Source organism: Delphinus delphis, chromosome 16 (assembly GCF_949987515.2).
Source record: "Delphinus delphis chromosome 16, mDelDel1.2, whole genome shotgun sequence".
NCBI lineage: Eukaryota > Metazoa > Chordata > Mammalia > Artiodactyla > Delphinidae > Delphinus > Delphinus delphis.
This window is the reverse complement of record NC_082698.1, coordinates 28,608,713-28,631,081: the sequence shown is the minus strand read 5'-3', so window position 1 is coordinate 28,631,081 and position 22,369 is coordinate 28,608,713. Positions and strand designations below refer to the sequence as shown.

The 22,369-nt window shown below is 41.1% G+C and overlaps 1 protein-coding gene and 1 long non-coding RNA gene across 2 annotated transcripts in view; one reads left to right on the top strand and one right to left on the bottom strand.

Moving 5' to 3' along the window:
- GOT1 (glutamic-oxaloacetic transaminase 1) overlaps positions 1 to 5,916 on the bottom strand; it is a 29,662-nt gene extending 23,746 nt beyond the window's left edge. The window contains exon 1 of the mRNA XM_060034290.1: positions 5,702 to 5,916. Coding sequence (XP_059890273.1) covers positions 5,702 to 5,819 — 118 coding nt within the window. The 5' untranslated portion in view covers positions 5,820 to 5,916. The remainder of the gene's footprint in view (positions 1 to 5,701) is intronic.
- Positions 5,917 to 6,112: 196 nt separating this feature from the next.
- LOC132439333 (uncharacterized) lies at positions 6,113 to 20,752 on the top strand. Its single transcript, XR_009522339.1, has 3 exons — positions 6,113 to 6,481; positions 15,994 to 16,067; positions 20,635 to 20,752. It is a non-coding gene; the product is annotated as an uncharacterized lncRNA (long non-coding RNA).
- The last annotated feature ends 1,617 nt before the right edge of the window (positions 20,753 to 22,369 follow it).

The following is a 22,369-nucleotide window of genomic DNA, read 5'->3' as shown; positions in this document are numbered from 1 at the left end:
TCATATCACTCACATTAGACCCCCTGGCCCACCAAATTCCCTCCCTCTCAACAAGTTCAAAAAGTCTACTTTATCAGTTGAGATTTGGTCTGGTTCTTCAAAGAGATACCAAAATAATGACTCCCAAGTAATCGTTTTCCCTGAAGTAGATCACCCCATCTATGATCACAATGCTACCATTGTTCAAAATATTCTTGGAATTCTTCTCTTGGAATTGTTTTTAGAGGAGACATCTCATTATTTTGAATATCCTTAATGATGCCAAATCTTTGTCCTTTGAAAGTAAATTTAATTTTTGAAAATGGTACTTGTATTATGTCCAGCAAAGTAGGTGGGTGAATGGACTGAATAATATTAATGGAGAACAGCTATAAAAAGATGGCCTCCTACATGGGTCTAACATGTGTTGAAGGCCATTCCAAAACAGGGTTTTCGGAAAACTTTGAGCAATAGCAGTATATATGGACTACACTACACAGAGGGGATACTGTTTAGATGTACAAGAATATGGGTGTTTGTAGAAAAACTAGTTCTATTATGCTTCCCATCTGTGTTTGGATGGTTAATATATAATTATGCTACTTATATTTATGATATGTCATTTGTAAATCATGTATTATAAATAAATAAAATATGAAAGATAAAGCCATAGTACCACTGTTCTTACCAGTAATGTATACTCTGTGCAACTCTAAAAAATCCTGTGATAGGACTGGAGGCAGGGAGGCATTGTGTCCATATTGTGACAAAAGAGAAAATGGCCAATTCACACCTCTGCTTCCTTCTTCACTGCCCAGTTTCCCCCAGATTCAATTCTAGATTTATTCCCAATGCCTTGTCTCACTGCCCTACTGAAGGAGAACTGCAGTTACTCTTGGGCGTTTGGAGCAATGAGGTTAAGCATTACCAACAACCACTATTCCTGCTCTCCCAGAGGGGTTTTATTCCTGTTTTGTTGGACCCATGAGTTTCTCATTCATTCTTTCATTATCTCACTCATTTGACGGCTACTTATTGAATCCACCATGAACCAGGTACTGGCCAGAAGTAGCTACACAGAGATGGGTAAGATAAAACAAGATACTGTCTTGGCCTCCCTCCAGGAAACATAGAGCATAGAGTCCTTAGTTCTCCTGTAAGTGAGCAGGGAAGATGAAGTATAAAAGATGAATAAGAGTTTAAAAGACAGGAAAAAGGACTTTCCAGACAGAGGGAACACTTGTGCAAGGCCCCCAGAGGCTTGAAGAGATGAGGTTCTTGAGGATCTGCATGTTCATGGCTCGGAGGTAAGATCCATGGAGAAACAGCAAGGAATGGCTCAGGGAGTCTTGGGGTCTCTTCTAAGGAACTTTGTCTCAATGGGGAAACCACTGAAAGCATTTAAGCAAGAGAGTGACGTGGACAGCTGTACATTTTAACAGAATCATTTGAGTGACATGATGGAAAATAAACTGGAAGGAGGACAGAAGCAGACAGTGAAGTCAGGAGGCTGCTGCAATAATCCACGAAGGAAATAGTGAAATCTTGAATCACAGCAGCGGCAGCGGCCACGGGGATAAACAAAAGGGGAGACATTCAAAATAAATTTATGAGGTAAAAAAGACAGAACCTAGTGACCAAATAAATATACATGGGACTGATGAAAGGGTCACCGACAACCTCCAAAGTCTCTCTCTAGTCTGGATAACGACTAGTGGGGGTGGTGCAGGGGAGAGGGCAACCAAGATATAGAGCAAAGCAGAAGAAAAAAGAAAAGATTGAGGGGAGGGTGAAATCCATGCATTGTTTTAAACACGTTGAATTTGAAGTGGTTGTACAACGTGTCCAGCAAACTGTAGCGAATATGGGTCTGGCATCCAGGGAAGAAGTCCAGGATGGAAAGAAAGATTTCATAATTATAGACATGGACGGTGGCTGAAGCCATGGTAATAACAAGGAGTTACTGAATACTTACTACATACAGGGCACTGTGCTAAATACTTCACATTTTTTTTACTTTCATTTAATTCTTATAACAACTCACAAAATAGATATTATGATCTCTATTTTCGGGATCTGCAAACTGAGGCCAGAAAAGTTTGCCCAAGATCACAAGAACTGTAAGAGTTAGGCTGTCATACTATTAATATTAAGTTCATGGATCCCTGTGCTTTTTCTAAAGAGCAAGAGATGTCTAGGGAAAGCCTGAAGCCAGCAGGTCCCAGAGGACTGACTGTGCAAGGGGCCTTTCTACCTACCAGCATGCCCCTCAGCTCCACACACCACACCCTTCTCCCTGAGGACCAGCTCTTTTAGAGGAGTCACACAGGTTGCAGGTGAGTCTCGATTTCCAGAAGAACACGGAGAATTAGATGATCAAACCATCACCCTCCTCCTCCTCCTAAGATCTCCACTTCCCCCATCCATCCCTACCCAACAGCCCATGCACATATGCCTCTTTAAGGCCCTTCTCCAACTAGGGCCCTGCGGAGAGGACCGGGCGTACTCAGAAACACCTGATACAGCACGTCTCTCCCACAACTTTATTTGAAGATGCTAAGAACCCATATTAAAAAAACAACAACAAATATGAAAGCAAGCACAGTCTACCTGGAACAAAAGAAAGGTAAGTTTACATGATGAACAGACTGTAGTCTATGTAGAAATGTCCTGCTTCAGGCTGCATCAGGCTGAATGAACTCATATCTCCCCTGCCCCTAAAGTCACTTGTCTGAAACTTTACGAAGCGCTAAAACAGTCAACTCGAAGAGCATCATATTTAACAGTGAAAAATGTGATGCTCTGCTCTGTTTAAGTATATGGAAATTATGCAAATAGTCACAGCAAGAAGAAAATCTCTGGGGAAACTATCTGCAAGTAGGAATGAGCTAATGAGATTATAGTTGCAGTTTGTTCTAAATGTTCAACGTCATTAGAACTTGAGCTGGTTAACTTCCATTAAGCTTTATCTTAACTTAGAAAAAAAAAAGGGCATCTTCACCAAAGTCAGAGATTAATTATCAATACATTTCCTTCACAAAGGATATACTTCAGGATGTGTATAAATAGAGCTAGGACATACAAAAGCCATAAAGAGACTTCTTATTCTACTATACTTTAATGAGACCTTTATCTGAGCACCTGCCATCCACAAAAAAGACGGGTCACAGTGATCATCAAAAATAACATTTATACAACACTTTTCATTTATATTTCACACACATAATTATCCATTTAATTCTCAGTCATCTGATGAAGCCAGTAACATTATTATTCTATACTACAGTCATGTAACATGCTAGTGAATCTTAGAGTATAATTTTAGAGATAGGTCATTCCGTTCTGGCTCCTCATTTAACAGACTGGGTCCAGGGATGTAAATAACACTCCCAAGGTCACATCACTGGACCGCAGGCCTGGGCCTGTACCCAGGTCTCCTGGCTGTTCTACTACCATACACTGGCTCCCTCTGGACCACCTGAAGGTGCCCAATAGAGAAGGGGGCAGAGACCTAGGGATCTGAGAAATGTGGCCTAGAATCCCAGCTCTACCAACTACAGACATGTGATCTCGACCAAAATGCTTCATCAATCTGGGCTTCAGCTTTCTTACCTCTAAAACAGTAATAGTAATAAACAACCCTCCAGAGTCATCCTAAGCACTAAATGCAATTAACTGCATAAATCATTTGCTTGTAGTAAAGAGAAAGAATTCCTCGGTTCCAGGAAAACATGACAAAGGCACTTTCACAGTTGAACTGACCACTATCCGGGCTGCAGAATATGCTTCTGAGCCAATCACTTCTGGCCTCGGCTGGCAGGGTGCTTTTTCTATGCATTAGCAATTTATTTCTGAACCAATGTCAGAAATTATTTCATTTTGCAGTTCTTGAGCTGAAAATTTTTATTCAATATCTTTTATGCAAAGAAATGCCAAAACAACTACAGTAACAGCTAATACTTACATAACTCCTACTTATGTGCCAGGGACTGTTCTAAGCACTTTAAATGCATTTAATCCTCACCAAAATCCTGTAAGATAGTTCAAGGGTAATTGAGCCAATGAAACCTAAGGTTTTAAAAACATGTATTTGGATTAATATCAATACTAGTTCTTCACGATATATCCAGCCCTAAAGGAATACTTGGAGGTTTTGGATTGGTTTTAAATTAAGAGCTTGAATAGTGCTCATTCCAATTCAATTCAAGGCAATCTTTCAATATTACTTCCACTTTGCTGCCTGCTAAAAACATCACTTTCCCTCTGTGGGTGAAACTATGTATTCTGAATTGACTTTTTTATGCTTTATTATGGAAAATTTCAAACATACACAAAAGTTGTGAGAATAATATAATGGATGCCCATGTACCCATTACCCAGGTTCAACAAACCATCACTTTTTTTTTTTTTTTTTTTTTTTGCGGTACGCGGGCTCTCACTGTCGTGGCCCCTCCCGTTGTGGAGCACAGGCTCAGCGGCCATGGCTCAAGGGCCCAGCCGCTTCGCGGCATGTGGGATCTTCCCGGACTGGGGCACGAACCTGTGTCCCCTGCATCGGCAGGCGGACTCTCAACCACTGCGCCACCAGGGAAGCCCAAACCATCACTTTCTAATGGCTTTTTCCTCACCCCTCCTGCATATTCCTTGGTGAAGACTTTAACAGGTTCTGTGTACAGACACTGTCACTGTGGGACACCTGATTCTGCACCTCCTTCTCGCCACTGCTTCTCTGCTACAAAACAGTTCAATTTTCTCTTTCAGAAATTTCTAGTCCTTCTGCTCTAAGTCTGTTCCCTAGCACAGAACATTGTCCTATTCATTCTCTTCTCCCTGGCTCATCTTTCTATGTGGTTGAGTAAGTGTTGGTGTGGCTTCAAACATCCAAATGACAGTGACAGAAATAACAAATTCACCAGATAAGATTAAGAGTTAAAGGAATTTCAGAGGCATTTCAGTCCAAATCTTTTTCTTGGCAGTAGGAAAAACTGAGGCCCATGCTCTGAGCTGTCCAAGAAATACAAGCAAGAAATGATGACAAGGATGTGTGGAAAGTGAGCTTCTACTGTCCACACTCTTTCCTCTCTTTCCTACCATCTCTACCACCATTTCTACCATTCCCACCACATCTGTGAGAGCCAGAACATTCTTCCCAGATCCCCAGGGAGCACTAACCTGTCTCAGAAGCATTTTAGATCTCTATTACATCACTTAACACCTGCTGATTTTAATCTCCTTGGGGCCAAAACCAAGACTCAGTCTTCCCCGCACAAGGCTTGGTAAACTACCTGATTGATACCTCAAACATTTACCGACCCAGACCAGAGCTCCCTAGAGCTAAGAGTTCTCCTTTTTCCATTCCCCAGCAGCCAGGACTCCAAGCCTATAAGACTTCCTATGTTTATCCCTCTCCTTTCAATCCCTGGCCGCCCCATTTCTTAAGAGGCGAAAGGATGCAGAATAAAGAACACACAATGCGGAATCGGAAAAACTGAGTTTGTGCCCTGACTGCTACACCTTTTCTGTGTGTACACTGATACATCTCCCTTTTCCAGGGACTCCATATGCCCATCTGTAAAATGGGCAGGTTGAACTAAGCCTCATGGATCTTTCCTCTTCTCCGACGGAGCTAAGCTGGACCTGGTTATCTCCTACGGTCCCCACAGCCAGGGTTAGGCCCGCTCCACTCCCAGGCTGCTCACACTCCTGGGCACTGCATCCTTACCTCCCACTCCCAGGTTGACCTTGCGAGGGTCCGGATCCTCCCGGAAGTCAGCAGTGAGCTTAAAGACAAGGACCGGCTGGGCCTGAGGAACCTCGGCAAAGATTGATGGAGGCGCCATAGCTAGAAAGCTGGAGTCGGCCGAAAGCTTCCACTCTGCGCTTGAAGCCGCTCGGTCCGGTCCAACGGCTGCGACTGGAGGAGACTCTCACCTTCGCCTAGCCGGCAGGGGCGGGCCCGCGGCCTCCAATGGTCGAGCCGCGTCCGGAACTTGGCAACGCGGTTAACCAATCGCGAGTTTATGACGCAAAAGGAAAAGGATGGTATTAGCCAATCCAAGAAGAGAATCTTATCGGAGGCCGGTATTGATGAAACCAATGCAACGTACGCCGGCTGGGACGGGGCGGGGATAGAGTTGATTGGCAGAGCGTGCTCCTATCGCTGAAGCCGTTGTTCCTTGGGTCGCTGAGGGGAGGAGACGAGCGGCGTACGCGGGAGGCAGCTTTCTCGACCTTCAGGCGCCCGGAGACAAGCTGGAGGTAGCTGGCGGGAGGTGGCTGGCGGCAGGTAGCTGGAGGACCGCCCTTCCGGTACCCGTGGAGCTGGTGTTCTCCCTGCCAGGCCCGGGAGTGCGCACGTTCCTGACCCAGTCTGGCCTGGCTCGGGCTGGCAGCCAAATCCGCCTCTGCGCACGGGTAGTGAGTCCTCGGCCAGGACGCGCAGCTCCGGAGCCCGCGCGGACGACCTTGACCATCTCGGCCGGCTGTTTCCCCCGAGAGAAATGTGGGTGGGCCACCTGCGTTGGTTTCAGACAGGGGGCCATCCTACTAAAAGAGGAAGTGTCCAGGAATTCCTTTCTGCCGCTCTTACAGTTTGAAGCTTTTGCTCCCCTTTCCTTACCGAGAGAGCTTGGTCCTCACGGACCTTACGGATCTGGGCGCGGCCTCCCCCTCCAGCTTTTCTCCCACGCAGGCACTCAACCAGATCTTGCTGTCGTCAGCTGGCTGGTATTCAGACTGTCTCTTCTTTTAGTCAGACTATTCCTTCCTCCCCAGCCCCTCTCTCCATCTGTTGACCTTCAAGATCCAGAGCAAATGCCTCCTCCCTAAAGCTTTGCCTTAACCCTCACGCTGGTTAAAATCCCTCTCTCTTTCCTGTGCTTCTGTCCCTTGTTGGCAATATTACAATTGTGGAAAATGACCAAAATGCCCAGTTAAGAACCTAGTTCTGGAGCCAGACTACCTAGGTTTAGATTCTAATGCTACCACTTACTAACTTGGTCAGGGCTAGGCAAGTTACTTAACCTCTCTGTTCCTGCTCCATAAAGTGGAGATAATAGTACTTTTCTTAGGGTCGTTGTGGGGATTATGTGAGTTAATACATATGAAGTGTTTAGTTGCATATAGTAAGCACTCCCTAAATGTTAGCTATTGTCATCATTGCACAGATGCACACCCCTTGTAGATGGTAAACTTCCTTTGGCTAGAGATATTAACCCTGTATTAGTCTCCCTTAGTTTCTTGCACTTAGTAAGTATTCAATAAATGGTGGCAGGAGGAGTCAGTTCTGTTGGTTCAGAAAAAAGCAATACCTTACCCTCTGTTCATTGGATAATATGACAAATCTCAAAATGAATCTCATTCAAAGTAACAAACATAAGCCAAAAGTCCTTTGTGCAACACCTGCCAACCTTTGTATCATTTGCTTCTTTTCAGAAACAGCCTCTGGTTTTAAAGATAACTGTCAACAGTGTTTCATTAACAACACTTTCCTCTAAGATTGTGAGTTCAACACTGAAGGTGAAATGACAATGAACTTTAGGTGCTTCCATAAGCAGAGGCAAAGGGCAACTGCTGAGTGAGATGTTACATAGCCCAGCCTTACCAAAGTTTGATTTAAAAGTATGATCTTCACAGTGTTAGCCAACAATGTCATGGTCACGCCTTACGTCATTCCCTGGGGGAAAAACAACCCTAAATTAACTAAACATTATCAACTTAGCTAAGTCCAAATAAATATTTATTGGCAACCTAAGCAGCCCCATAACCAAGTCAGTGCTGACAGGGGCATAGAAAGTACCATATGCAGTTTTTCTTCATGTCCCCATAATTATCTGTTCTGAATTTTAGAAAGGGGCAAACAGTTACTGGGTGTTGGGGGAAGGGATTGCATATTATGTGGGATGCAAGTCTCAAACTTTTTTCCTCGGGAATATGTTTCTTCGAGATTACTTTAAGTTCAGTAGCCTTCTATCTTGAGCCCTGCAGCCTGCCCCTCTAAGCAAAATGCCTGTATTGAAGTAAACAAAATGCTTTCCAGGCCATCACTAATTTTAACACTTGGACTTAGAATGGATGCAAGACAGCCACCCTGCTGAATGGATAATTCAAGCAAAAGATTCTTGAGAGGCAAACATTGCCCAGACTAGTAGGCAGCCAGGTAAAGTGAGTGTCCAGGGAAAGGGCAGTAAGGATCAGAAGGAAAAGGGGCAGGTATTCCCCTGGCTCCTGACTTCATTATGACTATCTGTCCCTACCATCTCCCTTCTGCCTTTTTTTTTTTTTTTCCCCAAAAGAATTGGAAGGGAGGAAGTAGGAACCACATAGCAACAGCTTGATCGGGAATGAATTCCTTTAGAATATACTTGCTTGGAAATCTGAAGCCTTTGGGGCTAGGCAGCACTGCCGCATAGCATAAGAGGCAGGCCAGGGCAGTAGCGGGCACTGCATGGACCCCTAAGCAAATCCACACCTGCTTATTGTACTTGATCTTGCCGCTGATACCCGGAAGGTCTATGCTTAGCAACAAGGGAGGGAGGAGTTTATCACACTTTGTACTTAAGCACAAAGCGCTTTGGAATGGTTATATTTGGGTATATGTTGTCACTAAGGGTAGGATATTATTTAGAAGCTGAGTTGTGCATTGAACAAAAGTTTCTTTAAAAACCAAAGCTGGGGCTTCCCTGGTGGCGCAGTGGTTGAGAGTCCGCCTGCCGATGCAGGGGACACGGGTTTGTGCCCCGGTCCGGGAGGATCCCACATGCCGCGAAGCGGCTGGGCCCGTGAGCCATGGCCGCTGAGCCTGCGTGTCCGGAGCCTGTGCTCTGCAACGGGAGAGGCCACAACAGTGAGAGGCCCGCGTACCGCAAAAAAAAAAAACAAAACCAAAGCTGTCACTTTGCTGTACAACTGAAACTAACACAACATTGTAAATCAACTATACTCCAATAAAAATTTAAAAAAACCAAAGCTGTTAGAGGAGATCTGTTTGATAGTCACTGTGTGACCAAATCGTGGGCAAGAAAGTAAGAGTAGAGCCCCTAAGCTGGTGCTGGCTTCTGATTGGATTGAGTTTACTCTTGCTAAGGAAAGTGATCGCTTATCAACCACTCCCTTCAGCTTAACTGACTTGTTTCCTGGGTGTGCCTTGGTGGAACCATCTCCCCTTGCATCTCTTCCCTCACTTCTCTCCTCCCTCCCTTATGTATGACTTGTCTCCCCACCTGCATACATGGATTGGACCAAGTGAAGGTCTCTTGCTGTTTCCTGTTTCGTAGAAGGGCATGTCTAGTGAGGCCTGCGGTGGACAAGGTCTAATGTTAGTTCTAAACTAGGCACCTACATGGGCAGAACTTTTTTTAAAGCTGCTGAGGCCTTTGTATAACATATCAACAGGACTGACCACTATGGATGGGTTTTATCTACTTATTAATAGAACTAAGTTCCAGGGCACCATTTAGAAATTGTTGTGCTATATAATTTTTGTACTTTACTTAAGAAGCAGTGTAGCATAATGGTTAAAAGCGTGGCCTCTGGGACTAGATTTCGTCTGTATACCTCAGTTTCCTTACTTATAACATGGAGATAATATTTCTACCTCATGGGGTTGCTGTGAGGCTTAAATGATTTAATGTTATTAAATGATTGACTCTAAAATGCTTTGAATTGTACTGGACACTTAGTAAGTACTCAGTATGTTAACTATCATCATTGTCATCATCACAGATGTTGTTTACAAGCATGTGCCTTTGAGATTTGTTTAGTTTGTTCGTTGATCAGCTGCATAGTAGAACAATACCTAGGCTTTCAATCAAATTCTGAAATCAAATTCTGGTTTTGCCTCTTACTAGTTTTGAAAGTTTGAGTAAATTAATATGTCTGAGTTTTAGTATTCTTATCTGTAAATTGGGGGAAAAAAGATGTTTTTCTTGGTGTTGATACACACACACACACACACACACACACACACACATGAATTTAACACAGTTGTAGAAATTATTATCATGAAGATTACAATTTAGTTCCTGGGTAACTATAAGGTAATGGTTAGACTGTCTTTAAAGTCTGTCTGCCGTGGCCTCTTGAGGGCATGTACTCTGAAATTTTTTTTAATGGAAAAGAAAACAACATAAGTCTTAATATCTTCAACCCTTCAAGAAATCTTTGTAGAGATCTGTAAAATCTCAAAGCAATTTAAAGGTAACAAGACATTTAATAATTAATTAAAATGTAGCTATATTAATAATAGCCCTTAGTATCTCTATATTATCTTTTTCTGAAGAGTAGAGAGTGTTTTAGACACCCTATTCCACTACTCTCTTAACATGCCCAGGTGACTGTCATCTCCAGTCAGAGAAATACAGTGAAGGAAATAGATCACCCTAGCTAAAAGCTGATGAGAACGCACCAAATGACAGACCAGAAGGCTACAGACCTTAAAGTCAGAAGAAAGTTTCCTCCCCTTGCCCCGTTTCTCCCTAAATGCATCAAAACACAACCTCTTACCTCTAGAGCAATGTCTTAAGCTTTTATCCCCCCAAGTTGTAATATCCTTTTTTTTGTTGGTAGGTCATGTCCTAAAAGTCCTATGCTTTGATACAAGAGGAAGGTAGATGAAGAGATAATGAAGGAAACAAATTCAATGTATTTTCCAAGAACACATTTCTTTTAAACAGCTCCTAAAGGGGTAGTGTAAAACCTTGTAATAGATTGTCTTCCTCTACCCAACATGTCGGGGGTGGAGTGCGGGGTGATGCGTGGATGTAGAAGTGTACTGTGAACATTGCAACATCCTGCAGTAGAGGGCAGCACTGCCCTTCTTTTGCAAAATGTTGAGCACTCAAAGAGAAGGAAAATGAAAAGCAAAGCTCTTGACCACTGTGTCTGTGCGTTTACTTTTACCTAATATTTAAAAAACAAAAAATTAGAGTATTTTTCTTGTTTAGATGATTATGTAGAAATAACGTCAGATCCTGTATTGCCCTGAAGTAATTGGTGAAAAACGCAGGTTTTAGGATATGGGCTCTGTTCAGGATATGGGTTGTGTCTGACAGAGATAAACAGTAGCTTGACCCTAGGCAATCAGATAGGGTTATTGTATGAACAGACCTAATGCTCCTCTGCACTTTCTGGGGAGAAGTCAGTCCACTGAACTAGCAGGATGTGGTTTTAAAAATGTGTGTAAGTCATATGGTCTTAGCCCGGATAACTGCTTTTAAATTTGAATTCACTGACTTTATTCTGCTCTCTGTGTTAGTTTTCCTTTCTGTCACACCTGGGTCAGATCAGACCTGTACCATATGTATTATGACTTTAAAGAATGATGTCAGACATGATCAGTAAGGAATGTCTGTCATGGGACTGCAGTTGGCTAAATGGCTGTGTGTATACAGTGGTGAAATTAAAGTCTTGCATGTTAGTCCTCATTCAATTGCAGTTTGACTTGAGTTTCTCTATGCAGTAACTAGCAAGAAAAAAATAATCCCTTATTTTGTATTAAAAGTTACTTGATGCTCTTTGGCAGGATGACAGCGAGGAGAGAATAATCATAATTCTAGCTAATACATAACCATAGTGTCCCTGGCACATTTGGATTCTGCTGTAACCCTCAAAACTTTCTGGCAGCAAAACTTCAGTGCCAACTTAAATAAATCCCACTAGGAGTAAGAACTGGAAGACATGAGTCTAGTTCCCAGTTCTGCCGTGTGAACTTCGAAAAATTACGACCTCTGAGCCTTTGTTTCCTCATCTGTTAAATGGAGATAATGTCTCCTAGATCTGGGTCAATTTGGAAAATATATGTCAAAGTGCTTTGAAAGCCCTTTAAGTACCTAGCAAATATTTCTATCACTGTAGTCAGATTCCTGCTTTTTCTAAACTCCTATAAGAATTTGTGTCTCTTCTCCTCATTTGGTATCATTACATTGCCTGAGATTGTACATTTTCATGCATACTTAACTTTTTTCTCCAACTTGATAGCTTCTTAGTTCCTTGAGAACTGAAACCACCAATTATATTTCCTGGTATCCTGCACCGCAACAAGATATTTGGTACATAATAGACACTCAAATATTTGTTGATTGATTTAAAAATACACTCTAATGCAGAATTAACTCTTTTTTATTTAATTATGGTAAAAAACATATAAAATTTACCATCTTAACCATTTTAAAGTGTATAGTACAGTAGATTTAGCTACATGCACATTGTATACAACAGATCTCTGTAACTTTTTCATCCAGAATTAATTCTTAATAACTATCTTCCAAATCACCTGCTTTCCAAAGCACATCTTTGTTGATTGGGCAAAAACAGGAAAAAAATACAGGACTTTCACTCTGCGGATAGGGATGTGTAGAACAAGGTAATCGAAAGACTTCTACTTTGTTTTAAATTCTCACTCCCCTCAGAGAGGTTCTGTCCTGGTCTCTCTCTAACCATTTTCTCAGCCATTTTCTATAAACATGGGAATATATGCCAGAAAAGAGAGACGCCTCTATAAAATGCTTTCACAGGTCATTTATGTCTAGCATATAATTAAACATTTACATGAAGAAAACTATCACGTTAAAAGAAACTGTTATTTGATTTCTAGAATATGTGACTTCTGTTAATTACTGAAAATTAAGTACTATTTTTAATCATTATTGCTATCACTGTAGCAATTTTTTGAAATTTAAATATTTAAACTACAAACAAAATAGGGAAGATAGTGGAGATTTTTGAAACAGTACTGGGGTGGAATAGACTTTCCCAATTACGACACAATCTCAGAAGCCGTAAAGAAAAACATTGACGATAGACACCATAAATTAAAATATGATGACTTGGAAAAAATATTTGCAGCCTGCTTATCAGTCACATCTAGTAGATACTCAGCGCTTCATTGTATTGATATAAAAATGAATTAAGGATATAGAGAAATCAATCAGGAAAGAATAAATACAAATGGCCAATAAATGGACCAAAAATCATACTCATTATACAATTGAAACCGCACCAATTAATCCATTTTTGCCCATCAGACTGACAAAAATATTTATAAATATGGATAAAATAGTGTCGTTGAGAGTGCAGGGTAGGGTAGGCACTTTCATGCACTATTGGTGAGAGTGTCACTCGATAAACCCTTTTCTTAGAATGCATTTTGGCAATATCAGTCAAAATGTGTATACCATTTCACCAAGCAATTTCTCCTCTTAGGAATCTATCCTAAAGACATTTATACAAGTTTACAAAGAGAGACAGTCATATACAACTATGCATTGCAGCATTGCTTTAATAGAGAAATAAACAATGACATACTTTCCAACAAAGGTGTTATTTTATAACCTAAAAAATCAAGTTTTTATTGAAAAAATAACATTTGAAAGAGACAACAAGAATACAAAATTAAGATAGTCTCTAATAATGGTAATTAAGTAGAACAGACAGGGAGGAAAATAGTTCTACAAAGCTCTAGAAATGTAGTAATTTAAAACTTCAGAAGTTATGAGAATATGTTTTAATAAAGATTAATGTGACACACTACAGTTTTGAGCTGATCTGGAAATCGAGGGAGCTCTTGAAAATCACTTGTTAGTAAAATAGTAATTTTTTAAAACATAAATCCCAAGACATGTGTCTCAGGACCAAAAACAGCTCCTGACATCTAGTGAACACTCAGTAAATATTGGCTGAAGGAATGAAGGAGGATGATATCTCCAGCAGAGTTGTCATAAAAATGGATACAAAACTGCCTACAGATTAGTGCTTGATACATAGCAAGTGTTCAGTAGATACTGGCTCACTAATTTCCTGGAAGCCTGTTGGTGCTTAGTACCTGCTTGGCACATTACAGGAGTTTGTTTATTTAAAACCATGTACATAGTGCTCACTATATGGCAGGTACTGTTCTAAGTGCTCAATAAAAACTAACTCAAATTACAATAACAATGGAAGTAGGTTGTCTTATTATTCCATTTAACAGATGAGGCAATTGAGGCAAAAAGCACTGGAACAATTTGCCCAAAATGGCACAACCATAAAATGGTGGGGATATGAATTTAGACAGCCTATCTTCAGGGTCCCTGCTCCGCTGTGCCATATGGCCTCTGGTGTCATAAAAGTTTATTGAGTGAAAGAATGCATGAGATGTTCTGGTTTTAGATATTATATTGTGCTTTTATTCCAAGGACTTCAGAATATTTTATATTAATGCATACCAAAATTTAATCCCACAACTTCTCCTTAAGGTAGAGCATATTTTAAAAAACATTTAAAATGTATTACTGGTTCATTACTTGAGTTTAAAAAGACCACAGGAGGTCCTTGTTCTGTGGTGAAGTCACTGTATTTGCTTTCTGGCATCATATTAATTTCCATACAAGAGTTCCAAGTTCGGAACAGAGAAACATCCTGCTCTAGAAATGGAAGAGGCATAGGGCTTACAAAGAAAAATGACCTAACAATGTCAAAATTATTTAAAGGGATAAGGTGTGAGTTTTAATCTTCCACATGACTAAAGCAATGGGTCTCCAACTTTTCCAATCAGGAATCCTTCTTCCGTAGCTAAGCTTTGTCGACTGAGAAAATATTCACAACCTAAAAGTTGAGAGTAATGTTTTATTTGGTGGGAATTTTTAGGGCTTCAAGCCCAGGAGGCAGCATCTCAAATAACCCTGAGAGAACTGCTCTGAGGAGGTGAGGGGGGAGCTAGGATATATAGGAGTTTTGCGACAAAGGGCAGGTAGTAGGAACAAATGATTACTGTTAATTAAAGAAAACTAGAAATCTCAAGTTAAGGAATTTATTGCTTTTCTATGCATGGGAAGATGCAAGAGTCTGGGCTCATTGAAATCATTCCTTTGATATGTACTTCAGCTAACTGGGGCCAGTATCCTGTGTTTTCTCATCCTGAGTTTCCTCAGGGCTCACCCTAGGGAGTAGCTGCAGCCTGATGGCTGCTAGATGGCAGGTACACTTTCCCTTCCTGAGTTTCCTCAGGGCTCACCAGCTCACCACTGGCTGTGGCTGCAATTGCTGATGACTGTGACATCTTTTGTTTACTGATATGGCAGGCAATATTCCATTTATCAGCTTTGTAGTCTTGAGAGCCTTTTATTTTTTACTTTTAATTGTAGTTTTAACCTTAGTTACATTAAAACTCCATCTCATAGTACCACTGTTTCTTTTTCTTCATAATTTTCTTCATGATTTTTTCCATTCACTTCATTCATTTTATCAATATTTATTGACCATCTACTATGTGTCAGGCATTGCACTGGGTGCTAAAGATAACATGGTGAGGGACTTCCCTGGTGGTCCAGTGGTTAGGACTCGGAACTTTCACTGACATGGCCTGGGTTCAATCCCTGGTCAGGGAACTAAGAACCACAGCCGCACGGTGCGGCCAAAATAGAAAAAGATAACATGGTGAACAAAAAGACAAAGTCCCTGTCCTCACGAATTCTCTAATCTAATGGGGGAGACAGACAATAAAAGCAGTGCACAAATAAAATTACTAAAATTACAGCCATGGTAAGTGCTGTTTGTCCTTTCATGGAAAAGGAACGTGAAAGCATATTAATAAGGGGAATTCATCTAGTTGAGGCCAGTTCTTTCCCCTCAGAATATTCCCTCCAGCGTGGATAGCATTCCCCTTCTAATTCCCACCCCAGCAGCACCTCTTAGACCCTACAGCTTGCACATACTAATCTTAAATTTCTGGAATATGTTTTGGAAGCCAATGTTTTCAAGAGAAAATGGCCCATTAAAATAATACCTTTGTTATCTTATTAGTGCTTCTAGCTCTTTTGTTCCAAATGATAAAAGCGCAAAAACAGCATTTAAAAAAATCTAGTTTCTATTAGTAAGATACAAGTATCTTTATCTTTATGACTCAGTTGAGAAATGTAAAACTAGTAAAAAATTTATTCTGAATCACATAGATCTTTATTAATTAAATAAAAACAGATATCAAGAGAAGGGAGAATCAGAAACGTGTACTTATATGTTTATTATTCTTATCCTACACAGGACAGGAATCTCTAAAGAGTGAGAGGAAAACTGATGACAGGCACTGCCCAAAGAAGATGGAACTGTCATAGTTGGTGAGTGGATATCACCAAGAGACTTATGGTGTCTCTTCCATCTCTGACGGAGATAACAGCCAGCGCTGGGCTGCAAAGTCTCCTCTGGAAGACCAGTGAACCAAGAGAGTAAATGGTCTGCAGAGACATGTCAAGTTCAGAATTGGAGCCTCTGGTTCCCCCAGGAAGGAATGGGTTGTAAACAAGGTGAAAGGCAGTGGGATGAGCACTACAGGACCCATGGGCTACCATCAGGATCCCCCAGAAGGGAAAGTTACAGAGACAAGAAATAGTATTGGGCAAGCTCCAGGATTACAGATGGTATGACAGCCAATAGGCTTGGAATGCTTTTAGTGCCATATTCAGGATGTGCCCCTGTTTAGGGCATGGGATTCCAAGATGAAAGGCATCCTTGTTTAGCTGATGTAGAGGAAGAGCTTCTTTGCCGTCCATCCTTCTCCACCCTATATTCCCTTCTCCTTTAACTCCTTTCTTCGTCATGCTAAGTGTCCATCATTTCAATGACACCCAGTTTCTTCTATTGAATTGAGTTCTCCATTGTATTTAGCTCACTACCTTTAATCCAGGTGCTTACTAATGAGTGTGGTCCTCAGATCAACAGCATCAGAGTCACCTTCATGCTTGTTAGAAATACAAAATCTCAGGCCCACCCCTGACCTACTAAGTTGGAATCTGCATTTTAAGAAGATTCCCAGATTTTTCCTAAGCATATTAAAATTGAGAAGCATCATTTTACCCCCATCAGCTTCCAGGACTGTAAAATAGACAAGATCATTCCTGGCCCACCTTGCTCACAGCTTTTAATTGAAGATGCTGAGATTAAAAAAGGAAAGCATTCCCAAAGATAAAAATGCCATGCAGCTATTAAATATCATATTTATTTTCACTTAGATAACTTGATTTACTCAAGGTGTTTTCAGAGTAAATGATTAAAAATTAATCAGTGACTATTTGACTGTCTCTGATTGCTTCCATAATAATTGATTGTACTATCTTAAAATGCTCTAGAGTTCGTTTTATTTTGTTTAATGTGTAGATCATGATTCTCAATCCTTGCTTCACATTAGAATTTTCCAGTTTTTTTCTGAAAAAATCCAAAGCCTAAGTCCTACTCACAAAGATTCTGAATCAGTGGGTCTGCAGTGCAGCATGGGTATACATCATTTTTAAAAGTTAGTAATAGCAAACATATTGGAAACAATTTTAATGTCTACCAGTTAGTGAGTGATTCCCTAAGTAGGGCACATCCCGATAATGCAGTACTGTGCTAATGTGGAAATGAATGAGGAAGACTCATATGTACTGCTATGAAAATATCTCCAAGATATATGTACTATTCAGGTTTTTTTTAAGTTACATAGCAATATATATGATCTCATGGGAAAAGATGAGTGTGCATATATACATACATGTGTATGTAAATGTTCAGAAAGATGACTGAAATATACTTACTGAACTGTTGACAGTGGTTACCTCTGGGAAGAGGAATGGGAGGGAAAGGGACTTTTTGCTGTGTAAACTTCTAAATATTTTACAAGAATGTATCCATGCACTACTTGTGTTACTATTCCAAGTGCATTCCAGGGCTATTGGTTGTCATACCATCTGTAATCCTGGATTACAGACTATTTAAGCTAATTATTATTTTAATATTATAATCCTAAATGCATAATTTTATAATAAATAGCAGAGTGGCTGACAAAAAATAAATCTATAATTCCTGCACCAAACAAAAACTGCTAGGGCACCAAGGTTTTTGTTATTAAACCTGTAGCTTTTCGATTCTGGGATTACTGGAATTGTGTTAGTCTGACTTTTCCAGATACATTCCCCCCACACCCCCGATGTTACACTTGGCATTGTCGCTAATAACCTCTCTGGTTCCTTGGATATCTCATCCGTGCGAGCAGATCCCACTTCTGGAAAGATCTCTACATTAGCACTTCGTAAATTCTCCCTTGTCCCAGGCCTAAAAATCACTAGGGACAAAAGGTCTCCTACAGCTCAGCCATGCTGAGAGCCAGGTCTCCCCCATTTTAAGCAGCTGAGAAAAGCACACTGATTAAGCTACAGTATGAGGGCTGTGCATCTTGTCTAGGGCAAAATTCTCAAAGTCTACTCTGATAGCTCATCCTCTTTGAACTGGTGATTAAGAACTGGAAGTGTATAATGAGGGAAATTGCTTATGAATCTGTGCCTCTCAGCCCCAGGCCACTTCTCTTTGTCTGAGAGAAACTCAAGGATTTTTACCCTAACAGCATTGGAACAAAGTCTGGGCTAAGGCAGGCTGGTGGGACCCTGCTGACAGCTCGTTAGAAACTGTCCCTCTCCCACTCCCTCTTTCATTCCTTCAAGTTACAAAGCCTGACAGAGTTTGATGGGAAAACCAAGGCGGTAACATCTCCCGCGGCAACCAAGTCCCTGCTCATCTATCTTTGACAGATAAGGAGAATAGATGTCACCTTCAAAACACCTCACTCACTGGAGCCAAGTGTACCAGGACAGCCCTGTCTCCCTCGCAGGACCCTACAGGAGGAATCCAGACAAGGCCCACCTACCACAATGGAGATTTCTCTCTAAAGAAAATCATTAACCAGACAGTTCCTGAAAACCAAATGCCCACTCTAGTTGTCCTCAGAAAAGGGCATAACATCTAATAACTCAAAGAAAGTTATGCTTTGATTTACAAAAGTCTTTTCCGGGTTACACCCTCCCTGGTCTTTGAGGGCTGGTGACCATCTAAGATCTGAGAAGTCAGTCTAGTTTCCATGCAGACTGCTGGGAAGGGGAGTATGACAAAACAAAACAAAAACATCTCTCCACACCAGCTGGCAGAGGCTGTGACGCACTGGGATCAGCCCAAGCTTCTGTCAATGGTTCTCTGACTTTAACATGCCTCAGACAAATCTGTGAAGCTTGTTTAAAATGCATATCCCAATTCAGAAGGTCTGGAGTAGGACCAAGGAATCTGCATTTTAACAAACTATCTAGATGATTCTCACTGCTGCTACAGGGTAGCGCCTCCAGCAAGGGCTTCTAATGGTGCTTCCAGCACACCTCTTGGCGGAGCTCCTCTTCGCCTCCCCCAGCAAGCCCAGAGTGGGTCCTCAGCAGCTGTTCCTGTTGGAGGTGAAGCCTTTTGTCTTTAGGATTCTCCTGGCCATCACAATAGTCCCTCACAACAGAGGCATCTCCCAGACACCAATCTCTCAGAGCCCTTTCCAGAAGGCAACTCCAACAAAGTCCTGCTGAGCCCGATGCTGCCACCTGGACACAGTGGTTGTTGGTTTTAACCAATTGCTTTTTATTGGCTCATAGGCTCTTAAACCTTATTTTGCATCAGAATCACCAGGGGATCTTGGTAAAAGTCCACGGACCCAGGCCCCGTCCCAGAACCACCTAGAAATAGAGGCAGTTGATCAGTAGTTTCACAAGCTATCAGATGATGCTGATGCACACCCAAGTTTGAGAACTGCCATTGGAAGAAAAGCAACAATCATAGAAACATTAAAGTCCAACCACTGTTTTGCAACAACTGAAATCTAAAACACTATTAGCACTAAACACAGTTGGTTCTCCTTCCTTGCTCTCTTACTGTCCCTAATAACTTTTCCACTCAAGTATTTAAATACTTTCCTAGAGGGGAAAAGCTACTAGACTACCTGACTTACTAAGCACAAATATGCTGTGGTTTAAGAAAATCTATACACAGAAATCTAAACTTTTAAAACTAATTAGAGATTATTTTTATCATTACAAAAAATTATAGTGATACTAATAACTAATATTTATTATGTTCTTACTATGTGCCAGGTACTGTTCTAAGCACTTTCTAAGCGTTAAACTATCTGATATTTATTAAGCACTTGCTTTGTAATGAAAACAGTTACTTCATTTAGTGCTTCATTTCCTCGAAGCATTCTAATAGATGGGGTAACAGATGAGGAAACTGAGGAACAGATAAGTTAATTACTTGCCAAAAGTTGCACAGCTGTTAAGCAGTAGACCTAAAGTTTGAACCCAGAGCCCAGTTCTTAAAGATTATATCACCTCGCTCATGTTACAATGATAGGGCTTTATTTAACAAATGTCTATAATTAGATTGTCAAGTGCCAGTAATGGGGGTTATGTTCTAAGTATACAGTGACAAACAAGACAAATACCCTGGCTTTCTGGGGCTTATGATCTGGTGGATGATCCAAATGTGTAAACAAGTCATTCAATGCAGTGTGAGGAGTGCAATACTGGGAAACTGCCGGGGTGGGTGCTAGACACGTAGGCTAGAGCAAGAGGACCAAAGAGTTGTAAAAGCCCAGAGTTTAAGGACCACAGGACACGGTTAGTGGAAGAAATGAAAAATGGCTTGGTCTGATTGGAGCAGAGAGGGAAGAGAGAATGTGTGAGCAATGAGATTAGAAAGGTAACCTAGCCCCAGATTTTGAAGGACCATGTAAAGCATGTTAAAGGGTTTTAGCATGCAGGAAATGGGGTTCTGTTAGAAGGTATCAGGCAGAGCATGGAGCTAAGGAGAGAGATTTGGCCTGATCCGTTGACTTGTATGTCACAGGCACGCAGTGGCCACTAAAGCCACAGGAAGATAATATCACCCAAGGAAAGGAGAAGAGGGCCTCGGACAGCAGCTTTAGGAACACCAGCATTTCAGGGCTGGAAAGAGAACGAGAAGACTCCCCCAAAAAAGATTCACAGGAAGGAGGAGGAAACAATGAGAGGTGATGTAATTTGCCCATGTTCACAAAGCTAGTAAGTGGCAAACTTAGAATTCAAAATGTCTCTATCATCCCAAAGCCACATTCTTGACCTCAACATGTCTTAAATATTGTTTTCCCTTACTGCCTGGTGACGTAAAAGTTTTATTTATACGTTTTTCCAGGGGTTCATTTATATAACAGCAACAACAAATTTGTCATGAAATTTGTTCAGTGCATCCTTGAGTTGCATTAAGGAAGCAAACTCATGAAACATGCTTGTAGCGGCCTCCTCATGGCTCTCCTTGTGTGCCCTGGCAAATCTTTGGCTGGGACATGCTCTCCTTCTACCCAAGAATGCCCCCTAGGCCATAGCCATGCACAGTTCATTGGCAGATGCTTAGGATTTCTCTTCAGAAGTCCTTCCACGTGGCACAAGGGGCACGTACAAATCCAGGAACCACTCTGGGTATCCATAAATAAGTGCAGGATATACAACAGTTCAGAAGTTATAAAGTAAAAATAAATTATTAAATCCCCCTGTCTCCCCAACCTCATTGCCTATAACCCATTCCCAGAAATACCATTGTTAACAATTTAGTATATATCCTTAAATGCATTTTCTACACATATATAAATAAGTTTTTTAATGAAAGGGGTCATATTATCTGTATTGTTCTGAGACTTGCTGTTTAAACTACAAAGTGGCCATCTCTTCACATCAGTGTATGTAGATTTACTACTTCATTCTTACCGCATACCAGTCCACATTATGAAGGTGCCATTATTGCTTTAATCAAATCCTCTATTGATGGCCATTTGTGTTGTTTCTAGGTTTGTTTTGTTTTGTTTTCAGGACGCTTTGCTTCTGCAGAGTGTGAGGGGCCCAAAAAAATGTTGTTTGGGCTCAATTTTGGACCAAACATTTTTCTGAATTTGCCATTGTTTGTCCTTAACTTTCTTCCCTTTTTGAGCTTGTTGGCTGTTTCCCTCCTGCTGTTCCCTCTAATCTCACTAATACTCAGTTCAAGGTATGTTTGTTGCTTTAAAGATCTCCTTACAAAATCTAGGACTCTTTGGAGGAGGTGTGTTCAGCAAATAAACAAACTACTATCCTGACTTTACATTCTTATTCTAGAGGATTTCGGAGACGCTGGAAGAAGTTCTCCTGTTATCTGGGAATCAGCTTAAAAGCCTCAAGTTATGTTTAAACTGTGCTTCTCATTTCCTTTTTAACAGTATCATAGATAAAGATTGACTGAATATGTTTAAACTGAAGGCATAGCCTATAACTTCAAAGAGTTTACTGGCTCCTACAGTCTACTGGGAGGCAAAATTAGTGTAAGGGAAACAATTGGAGAGCAGTTGAGTATTAATTATGTGTTACAAGCCCTTGGGCACCAAAAGTTCAGGGAGGAGAAAGCTGGAGGAGGCCTGAGAACATAAGCTTGATGAAAGCAAGGACCGTTTCTTATCACTGTTGAATCCCAGTTCCTGGTACAGTGCCTGGCACATAGTGGATGGTCAATGGATTTATGAATGAATGAACAAATTAACAAACGACCATGGGGTGTGTGAAGAGCAGTGAGAAGACTG